General features: G+C 38.0%; 1 protein-coding gene across 4 annotated transcripts in view; it reads right to left on the reverse strand.

Moving 5' to 3' along the window:
- CPT1A (carnitine palmitoyltransferase 1A) overlaps positions 1 to 21,932 on the reverse strand; it is a 51,290-nt gene extending 29,358 nt beyond the window's left edge. Inside the window, exons 1-10 of one of the 4 annotated variants that reach the window (XM_081313957.1) lie at positions 21,621 to 21,932; positions 15,767 to 15,824; positions 12,327 to 12,480; positions 10,522 to 10,661; positions 8,828 to 8,999; positions 5,593 to 5,694; positions 5,185 to 5,322; positions 3,879 to 3,956; positions 2,625 to 2,732; positions 628 to 715 (exon numbers count right to left, since the gene is read on the reverse strand). In XM_081313957.1, the coding sequence (XP_081170083.1) occupies positions 628 to 715; positions 2,625 to 2,732; positions 3,879 to 3,956; positions 5,185 to 5,322; positions 5,593 to 5,694; positions 8,828 to 8,999; positions 10,522 to 10,661; positions 12,327 to 12,467 (967 nt within the window). In that variant the 5' untranslated portion in view covers positions 12,468 to 12,480; positions 15,767 to 15,824; positions 21,621 to 21,932. Of the gene's footprint in view, positions 1 to 627; positions 716 to 2,624; positions 2,733 to 3,878; positions 3,957 to 5,184; positions 5,323 to 5,592; positions 5,695 to 8,827; positions 9,000 to 10,521; positions 10,662 to 12,326; positions 12,481 to 15,766; positions 15,825 to 16,637; positions 16,703 to 21,615 lie in introns of those variants that run through there. The other 3 variants (XM_081313955.1, XM_081313956.1, XM_081313958.1) reach the window with 3 other exon arrangements.
- Positions 21,933 to 22,442: the final 510 nt, after the last annotated feature.

Raw genomic sequence — 22,442 nt, forward strand, 5'->3', positions numbered from 1 at the left:
CAAGCCATTTCCCAACAGCAATTCTTTCTGTAAGCAAAACTTGTAGAAACCCAAGCTAAAATCTTTTCTTTTTAGGCAATGAAGTGTTTAAAATTGGCTGTAGATTCACTCACCAGCTACCACATTGTTTGAAGTGTACAATTCATTTCCTTAGGTTAGGGATGTGACATCAGAATATAAAACAGGCAAGGGAGCTTCACACTTAGCATTGGACTCTTTACGGTACCTGTTGACTTCTGCTTAAAGAAATGACACTTTTTCCAGGCTTATGCTGAAGCCATGTGGGTTCAGGAAAACCACTATTTGAGTGAAAGAGATGTTAAGATGTAACTACGTGTTACCATTCTGCTGCCATTTCGTTAACTAAAAAATAAAAAAAAGTTCCTGAGGCACAAGGCTGTTCTATAAGCTGTGGAAAAGGCACAACTTCTTCAAGAACCAGGAGGAGGCAGATATAGACCCAAAGGTCTCTTGCCCTCTTTGAATCAAAATAATGCAAATGTCCAGGCTCTGCATACCGTAAACATAGATTTGCCATTAGCACAATAGAGTTAAGAGGGAATTCTGCCATTATTTTATACACTGAATTTTCTGATGCTCCATGTTGTCAGCTGTTTTTTTTCTTACCTGTTTCATTTCCTGGAATACGGGAGGTGTTAAACATTCTCTCCCATTGAGCTGAGCAGAGTGGAACAGTGGATCCCATCAGAAGAATCTATGCCACAAATGAGCATTACAATTGTGTTTTACAGAAATAATTAGGATGTGAAGAAAAACAAAAGCATAAGTGAAGGTTACAGAGATTACCAGAAGATCTGAAGATCCCCAGAGCACTTCAGGCCTGGAGCAATTACCTATAAAGAAGTCATTCCTATTTGAGAAAACAAGTTTTATGTGGTTTTTAACTTGACATTAATGACTGAATGTGTCTGCCAAGTGACCTTTCCACTGGAGATGCCTTCTGTTAATGAAGTATCCTTCAAAAGTATAGTTTTCAAAATGTATCTTTTCTTCCCATAGTTATTAGGTAATATTCAAGTATTTTCTTTAGGGTATTTATGTAATTATGCAAAATTTGAGAGCTCCTGCAATAGTACCAAAATAGGATCACTAAAGAGCCTCATAGAAATGTAACTTATTTTGTATGTGTTTATGTGTGCAAACAGACCTTCATTTGTTTTTTTCTCTGCACATTCTATCCTATGCATTGGAGATTTGAGATCTTCTTCCTCAGCATTTTTGGGTATCAAATTTCCATTTTAAAAATAGAATACCCACATTTGGGGGGGGGGAAGACCCTTCATGGAACACAGCATAGTGTACATATTTACCCTCATCTATGTCTTCTTTATGCCAATGTAATCGCTGTAAGTTATGGCCTATACTTGCATTAGCACAACTACAGCCTTAAAACCAAATGAAAATTTGAGTTCTTTTTCCTATTTATCAAGGATACCTTGTATTTGGAGGAAGTTGTTAGGTTATATACAAGAAACTAGTCTAGATTTAATACTTCATATTAATACTTCATAGTGATTACACCTAGGACAGGAATAGCTAAAGTGGAAGTTGAATTGTACACTTTTTCTATATAGCAGTCCATGTTAATATATGTATGTTGTACTCATTCCATACTTATAAATATATTGGTCAGCCCAAATTTCTACACACCCCACAGTTATGAGGAGCCCAAAATACCTGCTCATAACAACAAACAGTGAAATACACTTGAAACAGTCACACTGTGACTTTGGAAATAAACAGACCCAAATTTTGGACATGAAGAAGAACTGTAATAAAATAGGAAGGTTCAGTAAAAGAGTCATGTCTCTATAGCAATACTCCATTCTTCCAACAGGACAAAACAGCAGAAAGCTACCTTTTACAGAAAAGATGAGATTCAAAGACCAGCACTTTATTTAGTATTTCCCATGCATAGCTCTGGATTTTTAATATTACAACTATAGCAAAATCAACTTTTTTAGGAACTGAGAATTATAGTGTGTATAATACTGAAGACCTCCAAATATTTTTTTTAAAAATAATACAATTTTAATTTAAAAGAAAGTTAAAAATATTAAATGGCTTAAATCTTCCAAAGCCTTGTCAGAACACATGGTCTGGCACAATTGTGCTGTGTGTGTGCATGTGCGCATGGAGGTATAAATAAAACTGAATCAATCGGTACCATGATACCTGTAAGCATCAAGTTGCTAATCTTGAAGTAGGTGACTATTGAACACAGGTACACAAAGATGCTAGACTTTTTTGCAGGATACACAAAAATCTCTCCAAAATTATTTATCCTAAATTCTAAGATTGGAACTTTATTGCTATTATGTGAATAAGATTAAATACCCACTGAATCTGAAATTAACAAAAAAAATGGCCTAGTTACATAAGCCTGAGGTAAAAAAAAAACCTTCCTGGCTTGCACATATAATTTTAATTTGGTCCCTAACTTTCTATTCCTCAGCAATCCTGCATTTTTTTTCATTTATCTTACTAGGTCATGTATATATTATATTTACATTTGACATCAGATGTTTTATTTTTCCTCTCAGAAATCTGCCAATAGAAGTAATCTTAACATGAGATTCAAAAAAGTTGGAAAATTTACATACTGGCTGTATTTGCTGTCTATCCAGTTTTCTTCTATACAGCAAGATAGCATGGATGGCATTGCCAGCTCTAGCTGCCTGCACAGCAGTTGGAGTAAAATACAGAAAATCCTATAAAAGACGAAAAGAGGTAGGAACAAGTGTTATGTTCGCAAGACCTTTTCAGATACCCAAAAGCAATAATACTGTTGCAGTAATAGGGAAACAAAAGTACACACAAAATACACAATTTTTTTTCCTTAGAGATCCCTGTAATAATATACTTGAATAATGATCTAAAATGTCACGTCCCTTCATGAGGTCCCTACAAACATGGAAACTAAAGGGAGGATAAGCTATTTGGAACTTTTTAAGATTTAGGTGATAAAAAAAAATTGGCGAATATACTTCTAAGGCTAAGATAAGCAAAGTGTTTGAAGCAAAAGTATACTGTGAAATCTATATACTATTAAAACTTGTCATGACCTTTAATTGGGTGAAATGCTGTATCATAGGGCAACAATTTTTGAACCAAGGTTTTCAAATAGGCTAACTTATATAGAATGTGTTCAAAATCCAGGCCACGTGACACCTGAGAGAGTGAAAGTTGTGACTGCTTCAGTGCTACTGCTGGGATGCAGCTACCGTCATATGATCTTCCATTTTCAATGTTCCATGATAGTTTCTCAGCCAGTTTCACAGTCCCTCCCTCCCTCCCCCACCCTGCAATAGCCACTTACTTGTCTGCTGGAAAGGGAGGGAAAGGAAATTAATGGGGAAAATGTTCCTGCTCCAACTGCTTTTTTTGCCCACTCTTGCTCATTCTATTTCTCTGTTTAGGTAAGGAAATATCTCTGAAATGATGACCCAACGGAGCACGGGTTTTTCTGGTTTACACCAAAATCAAAAACACATGTTGCCCGTAGCATATAATTTGCTGCCATGAGTGAATCAAAAGTACCTGCGCCCTTGACATACAGTTATTTTTATACCTCTATCTAGATTCCATGTTTTGATGTCACAGGACAGCTCTTCATGCATAACAACGCAATTTCTTGTTACATCATGAACAACAATATTAGCACATAGTGAAAATAAGCCCAAAATAACAGATGTGGTTATCATTGATTTGCTTAGGATATGTTGAAATAATGACATTTGTTTGTTCCTATATAGACACAAATTGTTATCCAGGCAAGTACATGTCAATTGGGATACTAGTCGTGACCTTATTCCATCCGAGTGGGAATTTGTGGTTAAATTGAATAGTTCACTCACCATGGCAAAGTAATTGCTGTTTACCATAATAGGCCCACGTCCTCGAAGATAAATGTATTCCTCCCACCAATCACTAACCTACAACAAAGAAATGATCTGGTTCATTTATCAATGAAACTCAGCAGAATATCAAAATGCATAGTCATTTAGATACAATTAATTCAACCAATAAGCTACAAATTATGGTAACTTGATTCTGGCTTACTGCAGAACAATATGAAACTGGTGCTGATTTATTTTTGCCGAAGCTTCCAAGTAATATTGCAGCCAAAAAAGAATGTAGGGAATGCACAAGTAGAAGATGAGTTTCATCCAAAGTTGTCATACTTGCTTAGGAAAATAACACAAAGGGCTGAAAGATCAGACTGATTCTCAATTACATGTTGTATGAGGGGCAATCAGTCTTTTCTACTGTGATTAATGAATTTTTGATATATATTTTTTACTCGGTGCAATTGTTTAGAACCAAAAAAAATATAGAAATCAAGCTGTATAGGGATATTATATAAAAAACTGCACCTCCCAAGCCATGAAACTAGAGATGGATTAAAGTAAACGTTGCCAAATTTTGTTTAAAGTTTTATGGTTAAGGGTTCCATGCTCAGAGTTTAGTTTAATGAAAGAGAATAGGCTAACAAAAATGTTTGATGACTTCAATAATTAACTTCACTAAGACAGGGAGTGCCTGCTAAAGATCTCCTATCAGGACATACAACAGGAGAGGGAATAAAGGCAGGCTTCCTTGGTTGTTGCTTCCGCCTTTGGAACAGCTTATCTCCCAAGGCATTAATTAATGGCTTCCATTTTTATGGCCTTCTAGAGACTAGTTAGCAGGTGACTTCTCTAGAAGACATTGGGTGATTAAGCAGCCCATCTTTTTTTATTTTTGTGTTCCTTGTTATTATGTTTTGATTTTATATACTACCTAAACCCTCTGCAGTTAATCATCTAAATACACAAACAAGAAAACAAATAATTTGCAAGTTTAATTTAGGCACCAGAAGCTGTTTTTGACCCTCTGATAAGAAGAACAGAGCTAGTGAAGACTAATAACAATATCAGTCAATGTTTTGAGTATGATAGCATTGTTTAAAATCACTTTTCACTTTTGTGGGTAAGTACATCAAAGTGGCTATTATCATTTTCTACAAATAATGCTAATAGGGTAAAGGTTGCACACTAAAATGTTATGCATTTTTTTTCTTTTATAAAGTAACTTTGGGGAAAATTTAAAATCAGAAATGAAGAAAAAATGTGTAACTTAAAAAGGTATAATTTCATGAAAGCACTTGATTTACCTACTTACATAATTTGTAGCCCACCAAGATTTTAACTTCAGATACCACTGTAGCTTTGGTCCCAGATTTACAGCAAAATCTTTGCCAAGACCTTCCATTCTTTTAAATTCTTCGTTATTCATAAGTGGACGGACTGATTCTAAATACTAAAATCATTAAGAAGAAATGACATTTGAAGACTTGGATATCTGGTCTTTAACAGTATAAATATAATGCAAAAAAAAACCACGATCAGTGAATAAATCAAATAATAATTACAACTCTACTTGTATCTGGAATTAATTTAACCAAATACCATATTAAGTTTGGGAATGTTTTTTCCCCCTGGTACAAGTATTTAGATGAAGCAGATCAAAATTAGCATTTCACCCGAATCTAAATGTCTAGGGGAAAAAAGTTTCAAATGTTCACCTTACCCTATTTACAGTATCCTTTACAGCTGGAACAGGAAGGCGTGGTAGTGAGGTCTGAAAGCTGTACAGCATTGGTTTACGACCAGAAAAAAGTTTCACAAGTGCCTGGAAATAAAATAGGAAAAATATCATTTTGCAGACTGGATGAAGAAAGAGTCTTCACCAGAGGGAGTGTTGGCAAACTATTTTTCCTCTCACCATTCTTTTACTATAGAAACAGTATTATAGGTTAACATAATATGAAACAACACTCAGGATGTAGTTTTATATTGTGCTAATATATTGTTTTATACACTTTGTTCTTTTTACTGTAATCTGCTTCTATATACTTCGACTTGGGAGAAACATAAAATTTCGAAAATAAGCCATTGTGCCTTTGCACTTCCTTTACTGAAGATGATGGTCAGAATAAATCGTGAATCTGTATTTTATCAATCTATAGTTTTTAAAATTTAAAACTGTTACCCTCTTCAATAAATATAATTTTTGCCCTTGGTTAGGACAGAGCAATTCCCAATTCTAACTGAAGTTTAATTACATCTAATGTTTCCCTGTTCCTCCCCAGTTTTACTGCTTCCGGAAGAAGACCCTCATTAAAGTCCATAGCATGCACACTGACAGTGCAACATAACTTTCAATTTTCTACAAACGAAAAATGTTAGTAGCACAACTGCTAAAGGATGGTATATTGGAATAAGTACAGATATTCTTTCAATGAGGCAAATTTTGTAAGTGGGTAATTTCCACTCTTCCATTCAAGTTCCATTTGAAGTTCTTCCATTTGAAGAACTCCTAAGCATGTGGAGTATACTTAAGACACATTTATGCACCTTTACCATTGGCTCAAATGTGCCTCGCTAATTGTTCTTGAAGGACACATCAGCACGACACAGCTTTCCTCTCATGGCCAACCCATAGGCAAGGCCAGCTTAGTTTGATTTTTTCTATCTGATGTTGAAGTACCATTTTCCACTTTCCTTCATTACAAGTCCTTCTATAGGCATGATCTGCACTACTGTGGCGGTAATCGTAATGATCGGACCAATTTCAGGTGCTGTGGGCATGCTACCATCTTTTTGGTTTCTGCTGGCTTCCTTACATGGCCATTTTGGTTTATGCTGATGGACTGACATTACATAACGAGAGGAATAGTAGTACCAAAATCACTAGAGAAAGCTGTAGACTAGATTTTTGTATAGGAATGTTCCTGTCTGATACAGAAGGAAATTTCCAACAGGCAGATCCCCCTGCAGGTCACACCAAGATCAGAGAATGGTTCTGAATAATGTTAAATAATTTTTAGACTGCTCAGAAGATGTTTCAGTTTTCCATTTTATCACACTAGAGAAGTTTTTACTCTATTTGCTTATGTCTACTCATAGACAATATTCATAAGTACAAATATCTGAAATATACATCATGACACTTTCAACTGTGGCTCATGAAGTACTTATCCTTCTTGCCCTACTTCTCCATAGAAAGCAATGGTTCAGTACAATAGGCACTGCCTGAATGGGAGAAATTTTTTACCTCTATGTAGGAATTCTCTTTAACATGGCATTATAAAATTCTCTCCTAAAAGCATAGCTGTCACAAAAATAATTACACTCTATTTTCTGATATTTTGCAGAACGTATCATTCCTCATTCCAAGAATACAGATTAACATGTTATAATAACCATCTCTCTCAAAGTTCTTTTTTAAAAAGAAAAATATTAATAACTAAATTAGAAAAATTATGAGAAATAAGGATTAGGGGAAAATCTTGAATGGCCAGGACAATTTAATGTTTAAAGTAAAACAAATTTCCCCTCAATGCACAAGACTTCAACAGTGGAAATCCAGAACATCTGATGAGACTCAGGAAGGCACAAGCCATCCAATTATGTTAATATTGTTCAAAGGTTGAGGGTTTTAGTCCTTACAGAAAGAAAGCAATTATCAACTGAATTTCTCCATACATTTACCATTTCAGTAATGGTAAATGATTATCTGTTTATATACAGGAGTAAACGTATTAGTTACAGTTGTTAACAATGCCCAATCATAGCATTATTTAAACAAAACAGATTTAAAGTAATAAAACTATAGGGCATGCCAAATACTCAGCCAATGGAAACATTAAGCTATAACAAAGCAATGCTCTGGGCCTTACCCTTTGGATACAGCCTGTATTCAAATGAAAAAATATTGAAATTATCTCTGAAGTAAACTCAGACATTTAGTATACAACTGCTTATTATTTACAGAAGTATTTAAAATTTTAGTTACTTTCATATATATTCTGTTGATATTCTACCTATAAACAGAAATAGTAGTTTGTATGAACCATGGGAGGTAATTGCATATAACCCAGCTATATAGATATATTTCTAAGCCCATGCTATATGATTGAAGTTTAGTTCCTAGTAGATAACCCATGACCCATTTGGACATTCTTCTTTCCACTAACAGCCCTGCAGCTCCAGCCGCCACCGGTTCAGCTCATTTCCCTCCCCTACTACCGCTTTTCTAGGATGGCCGTGTACCACCTGCCAGGTGCCAATGTACCACAGGTGGTACCCGTACCACTGGTTGAAAAGCCCTAGCTTACATCATTAAAATCCCACAATATAAAAACCCCTAACCCCCTGGGGGAAACCAGTGTGATTAATTTAATTATAAAATGTTAAATACTGTACACTTTTTATGTGGTGTTAGCCACCCAAATTTTCTATGGTGAAATGGATAGCCATATAAATCCAATTAATATATGATAAATAAAAATAATAAATACACATTTTAAGCAACTGTCATCATTCTGAAAACAAATCTTCAGATAGTGCAGACATGTCAAACACAAGGCCCGGGGGCTGGATCCAGCCTGCGAAGTGGTTTCATGTGGCCCGCAAAGCCATCCTGGAAACAGTGAGGGAACGCCCCCCCTCTGCCTTGGCCCTGAGACCCTCCTTTTGCCAGAGACCCTCAGATCTGTCCCACTCCTGCCCAGGCCCCCATAGGCACCCTTGATGCGAATGATGTAGAGCTGGCCATGCCCACCCAGTAGGCCATACTCACTCTAGCCACACCCACCCAGTAGGCCACACCCACCCTGGCCATACCCACCTGGCCCCCTGAGGGCAACCGCAATGCTGATGCGGCCCTCAATGAAATTGAGTTTGACACCCCTGAGATAGTGGTTATAGTAAGGCAAGATTATGTCAATATCACTTTCAAGTATATGTTAAAATTACCTTACCATCCATATCTTGTTTCTTGTAGACATTTTTCCATGCTCTGCAAATATCCAACCATGGTATGAAAGCAGCATCTTCAAAGAGTAGCGCATTGAGAAAATAAGAGTCACCCATAGCCCTGTCCCAAACAGAATCCCACTGACAATATTCTGCGTTTGATTGGACATATAGCCACTGTTAAAAAAGAGAATTAAAGCCTGAGTCAACAATTTTACAGAATTTTAAAACCATGATAGACTAAGAAGGGTCTGTTCATTAAAAAAAACACTTATTATGGGTAAAAATTGCAAACTTTTGCAAAAATTATCAACCCATAGGTAAGTAAAAATATATCCCAAGAAGCGTGGGGATAACAGTGGGGGTGGGATGACTTCCAGTCTACGCATAAACTGAAAGATATACTGGTTTTCAGAGAAGAGTACTTATTCTAATACATGTTTCTCTTTTTCATATTTAAAAATGGTACCTCTAATATGGAACAAAGCTTTGATTATACCTTCCCTAATACGTCTACAAAAGTTGCATTGAGATAATACAATTATTTTGCAATGGAGGGATACAGCAAACGTAATGCCCAGACCTTAATTCTAGTCATTGTATCAGTACTACAATGATATTTAAACAGTAAGGAGAAAAGGCCTCCATGGCTATACTCACAAATCCATTAAAAATATTTCAGTGTCTATATCCAAAAATGAAGGAATCTGACTGGTTTTATCTCCCACAGGCTCAATTTTGGGGGCAAGAAGGGCAGACATTTAGACAAAAAATTAACATTACTCTTTTTAAATATCTTCCTCTCCAATCTCTCTGCTCTGTCGAGGTGGGGCGGGGGAGGAATGGTCAGGCAAAAAAGATTGATACAGAATTTACTTGCTTTTTTCATCCTCCTATCCCCATCAAGAGAAGAGAGAGTAGAGAGAAAGAAATTTCAAGCTATCTTGTCTCCTAAACATCAAGAGCAAATGCCATCACCTTAGAAGTGGGAAAGGGTCAGGCAAAGGAGAGACTGCCTATAGAAATAGCTTTTTTTCTGCTGCCCCTTCTCCCTTGCAGAGAAATAAAGAGATTTCAACAGAATGCTGTAAGCTGTTTGTGTAAAGTGCCCATGGGTCCCAGCCCCAGGCTGCTAGCACAATCATACTGCTTTCAATGTGTAAAACAGCTTACATTCTTGCAATCCCTTTTCCCCATCTTTCTGCTCTGAAAGAGGAAAAAACAAAAAAACCCAAAAACAAATGGGGCACAGGAGAACATGTAATTAACTGTAACAGTGATTACATGACTGAGGGATACTGCAGAAATTGTAAATGATCATAAAGAGGCTGTAAAGTTATTTTTTCAGCACTATCATTTCTTCAGTCAGCTTCAGAGGTTGAATGATCAAGGACTACCTGCATTTTATTATGATTGTAAGGGTGTGTGTGTGTGTGTGTGTGTGTGTGTGTGTGTGTGTGTATTGCCAGGCACCCAAATTTTGTTTACATGATTACAGAGGTGCTGCAGTGGCATAACTTGGGGTACAAGTCATAAGTCCCTTCTTTCAGTGCCATCCTAATTTCAAACAGTGTCTAAAGAAAGTTTGTAAGTCGAGGACACTTCTATTCTAAACCAAAATTTGGAATGCTTCAGCATCCCCAACAATGGTTAAAATGATTAACTGATACTGACAAATCAAGGACGGAAGTTTACTTACGTTGTATCCAGGGTCCGGTTGATTTTAGCTATTAATCCCAGTGAAGGATCTATTTTTGCATACATAGTTGACATTACTCCTACTACAACAATGAGCCAACTGGATGGGCTAGCAGGATAGACTCCTGTGATTATGCCATTCTGGAAAGAGAAGATATCTATACTTTATTTTCTGGATTTTGAAACCATCACTTTACATTCTCAAAAGAAACTTTCCAAGAATGGATCCAGCGTACTGGAAGACTTTACCGTATAGATACAGTCTGCCTTGCAGTATTTGCCTTCTTTAGAGATCTATATTATACACTGTTAGCAAAAATATTTATTGGAATGGGAAGAAAAAGGGTACTAAGGCAATGGAAATGGATGAATATTGCAATGCTGGATAATTGGCAGTCTGGGAATTTACAAAAAAATAGGGAAGCTGCAATCTACATAATTGTAAACCAACTCACCAATTAAGAAAAGGATGTATGTGTGTGTGTGTGTGTGTGTGTGTGTATATATATATATATATATATATATATATATATATATATATATATATATATATATATATATATATATATATATATATATATATATATATCGGTAACGCCAAGAAAAACAGACTGCGCAGAGTGATATAAATGAAGATTCACTGGCAACTGGACTTATTTTGTTGTTGGTTGGAGACATTTTGTGAAGTGGCACAAGTCCAGTTGTCATGAGTCAACTTTCAGACATCCAAAACATTACACCCAGAAAATGTTTTTTATCATTTAATGCAGGGCCTTCCAACCAGTGGTACGGGTACCACCTGTGGTACATTGGCACCTGGCAGGTGGTACGCAACCATGCTAGAAAAGTGATAGAGGGGGAGGGGAAAGAGCTGAACCGGTGGCAGCACCGCACAAGCCTGAGTGAGAGATGGCGGGAGCTGCAGGGCTGTCAGGGCTCAGTGGAAGCGCCAGGATCCAGCTGGAGCTCTGCACTGATCCCGGCGCTTCTGCTAAGCTCAGAAGAAGCACTGATCAGCTGGAATGTTGCAGCATCTCCAGGGTCTTGTGATTTACCTTCAGATGCTTGGCAACTGATTCATATTTATGATGGTCAGTGTCCCAGGGTCATGCGAAGTGACCAAAACTTGCTGCAACCACCCAGCAGAGGGGGGGAATAAAAATCAAACACCACCCCCACTGCCAATCCTCAACAGAAATGCTCACAACAATGAAAACCTCGGACAGGAGGAAAAGCACCGCCGGGCAGGAAAGGAGGTGTCTTGCTCGGCTGTGGCTTGGGGGGCACTTTTTCAGTCCCACTGTAACTTTCAACAGTCACTAGGCGAACTGTTGTAAGTCGAGGACTACCTGTACTTCATCACTTTTTTCCTTTCTTTTTGTCATCAAGTTTTTGACACTTTGCTAGGCAACTGGTGGTACTCGGAAGTTGCCATATCCTAAAACTGATGCAATGTTTGAAAAGGTTGAAAAGCCCTGATTTAATGGATAGTGCGAAGCAAAAATCTCAGTGGAAAAAGGGTCTCAAAAATACCAATGGTTGTCAGACCCTAATATGAAGATAAAGAAATATAGACACACATAGGGAACCTTTAAAAATATCTTGAAGCATGATAATTATTTCTAGAATTTTATTTTTCTTCTACAGAATTTAAAATGGTAGAGATGGGACTGTCCATAATTGCTTCATAGGGTAGCTTATTAAAAGATGGCAACGAGTTAAAGAAATCATGAAATATGGATGTGCAGCATTGGCTGTTAGTTGCGTGCCCTGCCCCAAGTACAAATCTGTGTTTATCTGCATTACCTTGAATCTGATGAACTTCTTTTTCCAGGAATGGAGCCCAGATAGATAGATCTGCCTAAGTGCTTCATGGCTCATGCGTAAATCAATTCCATCTGGTGTTACTGTAAACTGAAACGCAACTGCTTGATGGGCTTCTGCCATTCTTAAAATGTATCTGCCAAGTGAAAGAACAATTTTAAAAAAATCAGTAACCATTTATTTGGCATGAGATATTAAAACTGGAAACAAAATGTCAACCCTCCCAGGTAAACCAGACAGGAAATGTGACCAGATGAGCTAATTATTATAAAGCTGTATTAACAGAATCTTGCGGGTCTGAAAACACAAATTTTCAGCCATCGCTTTTAATTGTTTCATCCATTAGGGTGGTTTCTTCCTAAGTTTCTTTCTCTGACTGCAAGCCAATGAGGGCTCCTGCCTCTTTTGCCCGGTTGTTTCTTAGGAAGCATCTCTTCCCTTTGGTCATCAACATATTACCCAAAAAAATAACATAACATTGGGCAAATTAACGAGGATCTAATATTTGCCATCTTGTTTTTTCCCCAGTTGGCAAATACCACGTGACTATTACTCTTTTCTTAATCTTCCAGTGGGAACATGGACATGGTCAGTGTCGGTGGCATACAGATACAAATTAAAAATAAATAAAGTATATAAAGAAAAAAACAACTAAGTGGAGATAAAACCAAAGGGACTTAATCCCATGGCTGAGAAGAACATCAGGATTTACCAAAAATCTCAGATGTCACTCCAAAAATTACTGTAAAGATTTGTTAGAAGATCAAAAATATGCCCAGAACAACAAATAAGATTGCTTCATACATTATTTATTATGCATATTCACTGCTGTTTTAATTAAAGTTCTTACAGTTTTTGGAAGATTTATCAAACCTAAACCACAATATTCTTCTAGAATAATTTCTATGTCCTGGTTGACAACAGCCTGTACCTGTAGCCTCCGAAGCATGCTCCTTATTCATTTGGACCATAAACATCTTTACCTCTATAAATCACAGCTTATTTTCCTTCTTAAAACTTTTATATATTTTTATTAACATATTTAATATCACATCTAATATATAGTTCATTCCCTCTTCCTCAGCTACATAGATGCAAATTTGCTTTTCAAGCCAATTCCAGGATTAATATTTACTTTCAAATGCAAGAGGACAAGTTTATTGAAGATATTTACGAAATCTTTACCAAAGGCCTTTCTCTAAATGTTTTTCTTAAATGTTACAATTAATTTTGTAAATAATCTAGCTGCATTTGCTAGGAGATTATTTGAAAAATAAATAAGGCAAGACAGCTGGTTATTGAAGAAATGGTATTTTTATAATATTGCGTCATTTGAGGAAAGAGAAATTCCTAGTTTGCAGTGTAATTGCACTCAATTTGCTCCTTGAAGATGTGTGTATCAACCAGCCAATCTATTTCAGAAGTTAAACACATAAAGGTTCTCAACTTACAACCATTCAGTGACTAAAATGGCATTGAAAAGTGACTAATGACCATTTGTCACACTTATGACCACTGCAGCACCCCCAAAATCATGTGATCCAAATTCAGATGTTTGGCAACTGGCATGTATTTATGACGGTTGCAGTGTCCTGGGGTCATGGGATGACCTTTTGCGCCTTCTGATAAGCAAAATCAATGGGGAAGCCAGATTCACTTAACAACCATGTTACTAACTTAACTGCAGTGATTCACTTAACAACTGTGTCAAAAAAGGTCATAAAATGGGACAAAACTCTTAATAAGCATCTTGCTTAGCAACAGAAATTTATAGATAGAAAGACTGACATACAGAGATGACAGCAAGATGCATATGAATGTTAAGAATTTTTAAGAATTTTCCTAAAGAGCTTTTTGAAGCTCATTCAAAAATAAAATAAATAAAGAATAGGTTTAACTTGGAAAAAAAGCCAAATGAAAGTTGAGTTGTTTTCTCCCATCTTTTAATCTTTTAATGCTTTTCTGAGAGGCTTTCTTACTGAGAAATAAAACTCTTTTATTTGCTAGGTTATTTTAATCACAAACAATTTTAGATATGTTGTATTGCACTGTTCCTTTATTTCAATTTTATTTATTTTTCTTGTTTTGACTTTTCAGTTTTAATTTTTATGACTTAAGTTTTATAAATGTTAAAAAATTAGAAAAGTTAAAAAACACAGCATGCTGAGTAGGGCTGGAACAGCAACAATTGACAGGATAAATGTAATAATATCCTAGGATCCTCAAACATATCAAGAGTTGAAATTTCAAGGTCAAATTACTTTTGAGTACTGAGGAATTTAACACTACCATACACATTTTACACTGAAAAGTTACTAAGAAAAGAAAATAAATCTATGGAAAGTCTCTCCCCCTTCAGTACCTCAGTGCTATGGATAGAGGGCAATGAAGCATATGTGATTCATTCCCAAGGTAAACAGATAAATAAGAGGGAGGGAAGAATTGTTGTTTCAATGACATTTGTATGCAATCTAAGACAGTGGCTTGTCTAAGATCTTTAAGCGTTAAACTTTCTGGGATTTGCGAGAGTGGTACAGTAGTCCCAACAAACCTACAGAACAGCAAATCTAGGAAGCCTTGTTTCAAAGAATTAGCAGATGGATTACATACATTCACATGCAAATTGTACATTTTATCTCTAGCCAATCTTAATAATTTTTAAGGTATGCTTGTTACCTATTTTTTTTATTGTTCTGTCACAAATAAAGTGTGTGTCCAATTCAACTTCCCCATATGTGAAGTAATTCCACAAGGTAAAAACCAAACAGAACCAAACACAACTATAATGTTGCCTAAGTAGTATTTCCTCACTCTCCAATTCCTTTAACTGTCTCTGTTATGACTGCTAGTATCATTCTAAATATTTGCTTTTCACAGGAAAGATCTTCAACGTTACTAATCATGATCATGAAACATAATTCAACAAAAAACCCAGTCTTTTTTTTTAGAAAAAAAGCAATCATAACAATCATAACTTTATTCTTTTGTAAAATTATTATCTGGATAGTAAAAGAGGTTTCATTGTCTACTGCAGTCTTTCTCCGCCTCCACATTTCTGAAGTGGTCATGTGTTTTGTCCCAGAAAAGTAGGTAAAAGGCCACAGCATTACAGAGCATGCGTCTCAATTTAGAAATGCATTGAAATCTCTCTGTGCGAGGAATGCAGAAGTGCCATCAAATCTCTCCAATGAGAATAAGAGGAAACTTTTATTAGTACTGCTGACATATTATTTGGCAAAGCCCATACATTCAGATCATGTGGGGAAATAAGAGTGAAAGAGAAAATACAAGGCTGGTGTCTTTATTTTTTCATACAACATCAACATAGCTTTACAAATTTTCTATGCCAGTAACATAGAAAAGTTATTAGAAAACTTTAAAAAAACACAGGATGGTTCATAAAGAAATAGAGTCCTACTCACCAAATGGGAATTAAGCAAGAATATATGGAGCTATTATTTTCCTTGGGATCTATTCAACCTGCATTGCAAGACCAAATAAAAGCCTGTTAGTTCAAATTCAAACATCAGGAGTACAATATAAGAAAATGTGCCCCCAACAGTAGGAAAAATAGACTGATGCAAAAAAGAAAAACACTTATCTACACTGATAATATATGCAAATACCTGGATGACACTGCTACCCTTGAAAAACAAGGTTATTTTTTAACTTGGAATGTTCTCTACAGCATACTGAGATAGTTAATTTTCATCAGCTTCACATTTAGCACTGAGGCCCTAACATTTCAATCTCACATCTATAAAATCTGCAATAACTGTTTAAAGAGTATAGGATGAAACTCATTATTAATATACAACATATAATACTGTCATTCAAGAAAGTGACAGAATAACAGTACTTTCTTGATTTAAATCATCAGTCATATTGCGACATTAGATCTGCATGAGGCTTCCTACAATTCCGGATCAGGCTGCATTTAAACAACTCATCCTCTAATTCAGTTTCTGAAAACCGAATCAATACGAATCAATAATGTGCTCAAATAGTGCAAATGTATGGGATATCATGCGAGGAACACTTAGTATATAACCCAACGGTTTATGGATCCTTACTTCAATCTCCAGAGCTGCCTATTTCTCCAACTACACAGTGTAATAATGCATTATTTTTTTAGGAGCAGAAAATTATATACTGTAAGTTGCTAGTTCTATTTTTGTACAACTGAATCACTTCCATGAGCTGTAATGCTATCAGGAAAAGATCCCTTTGGAGTAAGGCAAGTAAGAAACACGTATGACATGCTTAACCCACTCTTTTCCTTACGCCCATTACCATTAAAAACTCGGGATTCACGGAGGTATTGTCATCCGAAAAGCTCTTTCTCAAAGCAGCAACTTCTTGAAACCCCACCCATCCACCGCAGCAGGGAATGATCACATGACACGCTTAGAAAAAGTAGGTAAAAGGTTACGCTGATGCACAAAACACGACTGGACTGCAAACGCTGAGTTTGTCTTTCAGTCTCTGCAGAAAACGAGGAAACGCTCCGAACGTATCACGCATTCAACGGGCATGGAAAGCATTTCAGAAGCAAGCCACAGCGAGCTAAGTTACATTCAAGCCAACGCCACAGCAAATCTGGATGCTTGAAGTTCCTAAAAATAAAACCCTGGTAGGATTGTTCCCGATTTCTTTTCCAATCAATGCTGCAAACAACGTGTCTTTAAATCATAATTAGTTACTATATGGTTTACAATAGTTAAGACAAGGGAGACTCTCTGCATTTGTAAATACCAAGGGAGAGAGAAAGTGGTAGGGCCGCTTTCTGTCATGTATTTCTTGCCCTTTTCTAAATGGTATGAGAAGCCCACACAAGCAGCTCTGCTGTGCTCCAGGGCTGACCTGGAGCTAAAGGGAGGAAATACCTGATCATTGTTGTCAAAATGTCTGACAAGCTTCAGTATTAGCGGATGGAACAGCAAGGTCCCACCCAAGCAGCATACTTTTTTTCTGGAACCCTTATCCCTTATCACCTCCTTCTTCTGTCTTTAAAAGATCTTCCATCTGGTGAATGCATCCATAAATACCCCAAAAAGAAAAGGGAATGGATTTCTTTTCTAAGGTATCTTCATATTCTGCTGTCTGTCATATAGTCCACTCCCTCCTTTATTCAAGAGTAAGCCATACTACATTCAAGGGACTCATTCCTATTAAAATGTGCATATATGGCGTTATTGTATACAGATTGGCCCAGAAGTAGCACCTGCTCACTTCCATGCATGACTGCAACCTGAACCTGCAGGTACCATGGCAATTTAGTCTCCCCTAAATACATCCATAAAGGGGAATCCGCCAGCTCTCTGAATAATTGCTTCTATGGTTTCTATGAAGACTTTGGCCCCTAACACAGTAGGAATCTGCTGTCCTAAAACAGGGCATTTCTCCATTAGTGCCCCTGTTCTTACTTCCTGCTAAATTAGAGGTCTTCAAACTTGGCCCTTTTATGACTTGTGGACTTCGACTGCCAGAATTCCTCAGCCAGGCACGCTGGCTGAGGAATTCTGGGACTTGAAGTCCACAAGTCATAAAAGGGCCAAGTTTGAAGACCCCCTGTGCTAAATAGTACTGTCCTGATTTTGTGTAAGCAGCATTTGATAAGACAAGCAACTGCTCTCCCTTTTCAGCAGGTCACCATGCAGCAGGAAAACCATCCACCAAGCAATCTGCAGGAGAAGTGAAGTAAGTCTGACCCCAGACTTCCATCTAGGCTGTGGCACTTCTCCTGTGAATTTGAATATACCAAAGTTTTTAAACCCCAGTTCAGAATTCTGAAAATAACTGAGACACAAACAGCATAACTGAATCTGCTATTTCAGGGGCAGTTTTAGAAAAAAAATCTTCTGAAGACATCTATCTAAAAATATCCAAATAGTACTGTATTAAACATTACTTCTCCCCGCATACTTAACCATAACAGTATGCGAATGCCTCACTAACGATTTTAAAGGGCATATTCTCATAATGCCACCTTTGCCTCATTCCCACCCTGGGAATGAGGCAAAGGTGAGATTATGAGAATATGCCCTTTAAAATCGTTAGTGAGGCATTCCTGTACTTGAATTTCGCTGTTCCAGTTTAGAAGTAACACTTTCCCTGTTGACCCAGTATTGTATAAAATACCTGATGACCTCTCATTAAAGCTGTTGACAAAATCAGGCTTGGGAACTTCCTAGCTCCTATTAGCCACCTGAACCTATTGTTGTTGGCTCCTCCAATCCATGGACATTTTGGGGGTCTGCAGAAGTGACCAGGCTTTCACAAGGGCAGTTCAAGGGACAAGAGACAGATTTGAAAAGACATAATTTAGACTAATAAGGAAGCTCCATTGAGCTTAAATCAACTCCTGAGTGGGAAGGTACAAAAGCCCATGATTTATGTGGGAAAGAAAATGTTCCTGTCCATGTGGCAATCCTGAAGGAATGTTTCACTACCCATGTTGTAATCCTGAAGCCTAAACCATGGGAAAACAGGTTGGTGTTAACAATCTGTACTTGCCTCCCCCGTAAAACAAACCCAATCCCCAAACCACTGGATACTATGCAATAGTTATACTGAACCTCTATATGAAATATATATAATCAAGGCTTTTTTTCTCATAGAACGCTCAGAACGGAGTTCCGGCACCTTTTTTGGATGGAACCTTGTAGGGTAGGCAAGGTGGGTTGTATGACATGTGTGAGTTCCGGCACCTTTTTCTTTTACAAAAAAAGCCCTGTATATAATAATGTATTACTGGGGAAGCATGATACATCCTATCATAAAAGCATTATGCATACAGTACTGGCTCATTATAGTTGCAATAATTTGTCTATATAGTGACTTTCACTATTCCTGTGAACTATATAATTCTGTGTCTCTCAGAAATTCCAGCAGTATTAAAAACAGTAAGATGGAACATTGAACATTCCGCTTGCATCCAGCTATTCCAGTTATACAAGAAGAACTCATAAATCAATAGTATGGGATGAAGCTTTAATCTGCACCTGCATTATATTAAATGCATCTTTTTAACCCTAAATTTTGTAAAATATTACTTGCTTTCTCAATATTGAGAATTCAGCTAAAAGCTCAGGTATTTCTTGGCAATATAACTGAACGTTCCAGATTTCTAAAGACTTATAGGGATAGATTTACCAGTACACAATGATCTGAGATTATATATTGTATTCTATTTCACAATGCATCTTTACACCTGCATGACTCTCAGTTAACCTAAATTTCAAAAATATATGTTCATTAGTGATATATCCAGCCTTTTTTAAATGTTTGTATGATATATGTCCTTTTAAAACAGACCAATTTTGCTTAAGAAAGATGGCATTCTTATATTCTGGAGATGAATCTTTTAAATAGTTCTCACTTTGCTTATCCAATTTTAAATCAATTGATTAATTTAAAATATGTTTGCATTTCTCTAAAACTTCAATGTTAGCATTTTATGGATAATCTTGTATGTAATTTCTTTTAGGAGTAAGAAGAGGTTGGTCAGCTAATATTTTCTCTTTCCTAAATATAAAATTTGAAACAACACAAAGAGCTAAAAATAGCTTCTCTAAAAAAAGTTACATTCATATTATGAATATTCCACATTTTATGTCATGCAGTACTAAATTCAAGCCATTTGTTTTTACCTCCACTTCTGAAACCTAGGAAAGAAGGGTTTATTTAAAAATAGAATAGCAGCTAGTTTCAGAAAAAAATGTAATTTTATAATAGCATTTTCCCAATATATATTTCCTCTTTCTTTGTTATACGCCTGAATCATTATGACTAAAGTGTATGCTTGTTTCATAAAATTTGTTTTGAAAGTGGAGGGAAGAGGAGACAGTGTAAGACTAAGCAGTTCAAGTAGAAAATGTATTTCTATCTCTGTTTCATACATTAAGACAGGGGTCTTCAAACTTGGCCCTTTTATGACTTGTGGACTTCAACTTCCAGAATTCCTCAGCCAGTTTGCCTGGCTGAGGAATTCTGGGAGTTGAAGTCCACAAGTTATAAAAGGGCCAAGTTTGAAGACCCCTGCATTAAGAGGTGATTACCATATGACTGTTTTATCTTGTAAGGCAATTAAACATTGCCATAGAAAGCTTTTCAATAAAAAGAAATAGCACAGTAACTGGATGATTTAATATTAAGCAAATTCATTTATCCAGTAGGACAACATATGTGTACAGTAAAACCTCCTTAAAAGGTACAGCATTTTCCAATTTCTCAACACAAATGACCAAACAGCATGCTGATGCTTCTGTGTGGGTTGGACTACATTTCCCACCTTCTTCAGCTAGCAGAGAGTTGTCCCTGGCAGTTGTGAAAGTTTTAAACTAGGGGCAGGGCTCCGTGTAAAACTAGGATGCCTAGGAGCAGAGTCTCCATTTGACCTTCCAATCCCATTATAATTGTATGACAAGGTAAGTTTCCTTTCTCCACTACTGTAAAAGTCTATGACTGAACGAACATGAAATCCCAAATGCTTAAGTAACGCTTGGGAAATAAATGTTCACCAGCACTGCCTTGAAATAAAAATATTTATTCGACCGATCATGCCACACTTTTCGATTCATGTTCTGAATTAGGTCACCTTCAGGTATGAGGGCAGAGGCAACCGCTTCCCTTCTTTAAACAAGACCCCACCTCCTCCCATCCCACATTTCTAGACTACTACTACTTTGGGGGAGGCCAAAGTCGAGAGGGAAGTGACTCTTCCAAGGTGGCCTACAGTCAAGGAGTGACTGAAGCGGAGGAGGGAGCAAGACCCACACAGTGATGACAGGGTCAAAGTTCCTCCAAGGTGTGTGTGCCTGGGGTTCGCGACGCGCCTCTTCTTTTGAAGTTCAAGCAAATCCCCAGGGGAACAGCGAGAGCCAGGGAGAAGGTGGTTATTATTTTCCGCCAGGAGCTCCGGGCTCAAGGTCTTAACTTTGGTGCCCCCCCAAAGTCGCCCCTTCTTTCGAGAGTCCCGCAGAAGGAGCCCCGGCGAGAAAGAAACGCGCCCGTGCACATCATTCCCAGGCAAGAGAGCCAGCCCGGCACCTGCCATTGCAGAGCTTCTACCCCAGCCGACGGCCACAGCGATTCAAGCATTGCTCCATTACCACGCTAGCTACTTCCTACTCCGCGAGTAGTTCTGGTTTTCTGCAAAAGGCAGTTTTTTTGCAAGCACACCCTTTCTTTTAAAGGAAAGAAAGTGGAGCGGAAGGCGCGACAGGAGAGACGCAAATAAGGCAGGGCGGGGTTAGGGAGCGTCACTTACTGTACCGTTGACCAGCCAGCAGCAAAGGAGGCGAGAGGAAAGCGCCTGGCCTCAGCGAGCGCGAAGGAGCTTAAAAGAGGACGAGGGGGGAAACCCACGCGCGGCACAACTCCCCGTTACCGGCTAGGGCCGGATTGGCCAGCCTGCCAACACAAGAGGCGGGGCCAAAAGAGATGGCGACGGCCAGAGGAAAGGGCGGCCTTGATCGTCTTGGGCGGAGATTGGACTGCGGGCAGAAAGCGCGGCGAGGAGGCGGCGGAGCGGAGGAGGGGGCGTGGTCGGGACGCCCTTGGAGGCGGGCGAACTCTACGGCTACGTCCGCCGAACTGGAGCATTGCGAGTCTGCTCTCCTCCGAGTCCGACCGCGTGCCGCAGCAAGGGGAAGGAAGTGGCCCGCTGACGTCTCTCTCTCTCTCTCTCTCCGCCTGATGTGAAAGTCTATATTAGGGGTCTTCAAACTTGGCCCTTTTATGACTTGTGGACTTCAACTCCCAGAATTCCTCAGCCAGCGTACGCTGGCTGAGGAATTCTGGGAGTTGAAGTCCACAAGTCATAAAAGGGCCAAGTTTGAAGACCCCTGGTCTATATTAAAAGCATTGGAAACGGAATGGGTGCCCTGTCTGGCGTAGACCGCATAAATGGGCGGCGCGGGTTAGTTGGAGGCCCCGCCTTCAGTACGAAAGAGAAGCCGCGCGGAGGCTAGCACTGCAAGAATGGGGCCAGTTGCAACTCGCGTCGGTACCAGAACTTCTCAGCCAACCTATTTTTCCACCCATCTGAAGGTCTGGCCCTAGCTTGTTGTCCCTAGTCCAGAATGTAAAGAATGT

Source organism: Vipera berus (assembly GCF_964194415.1).
Source record: "Vipera berus genome assembly, chromosome: 1".
NCBI lineage: Eukaryota > Metazoa > Chordata > Lepidosauria > Squamata > Viperidae > Vipera > Vipera berus.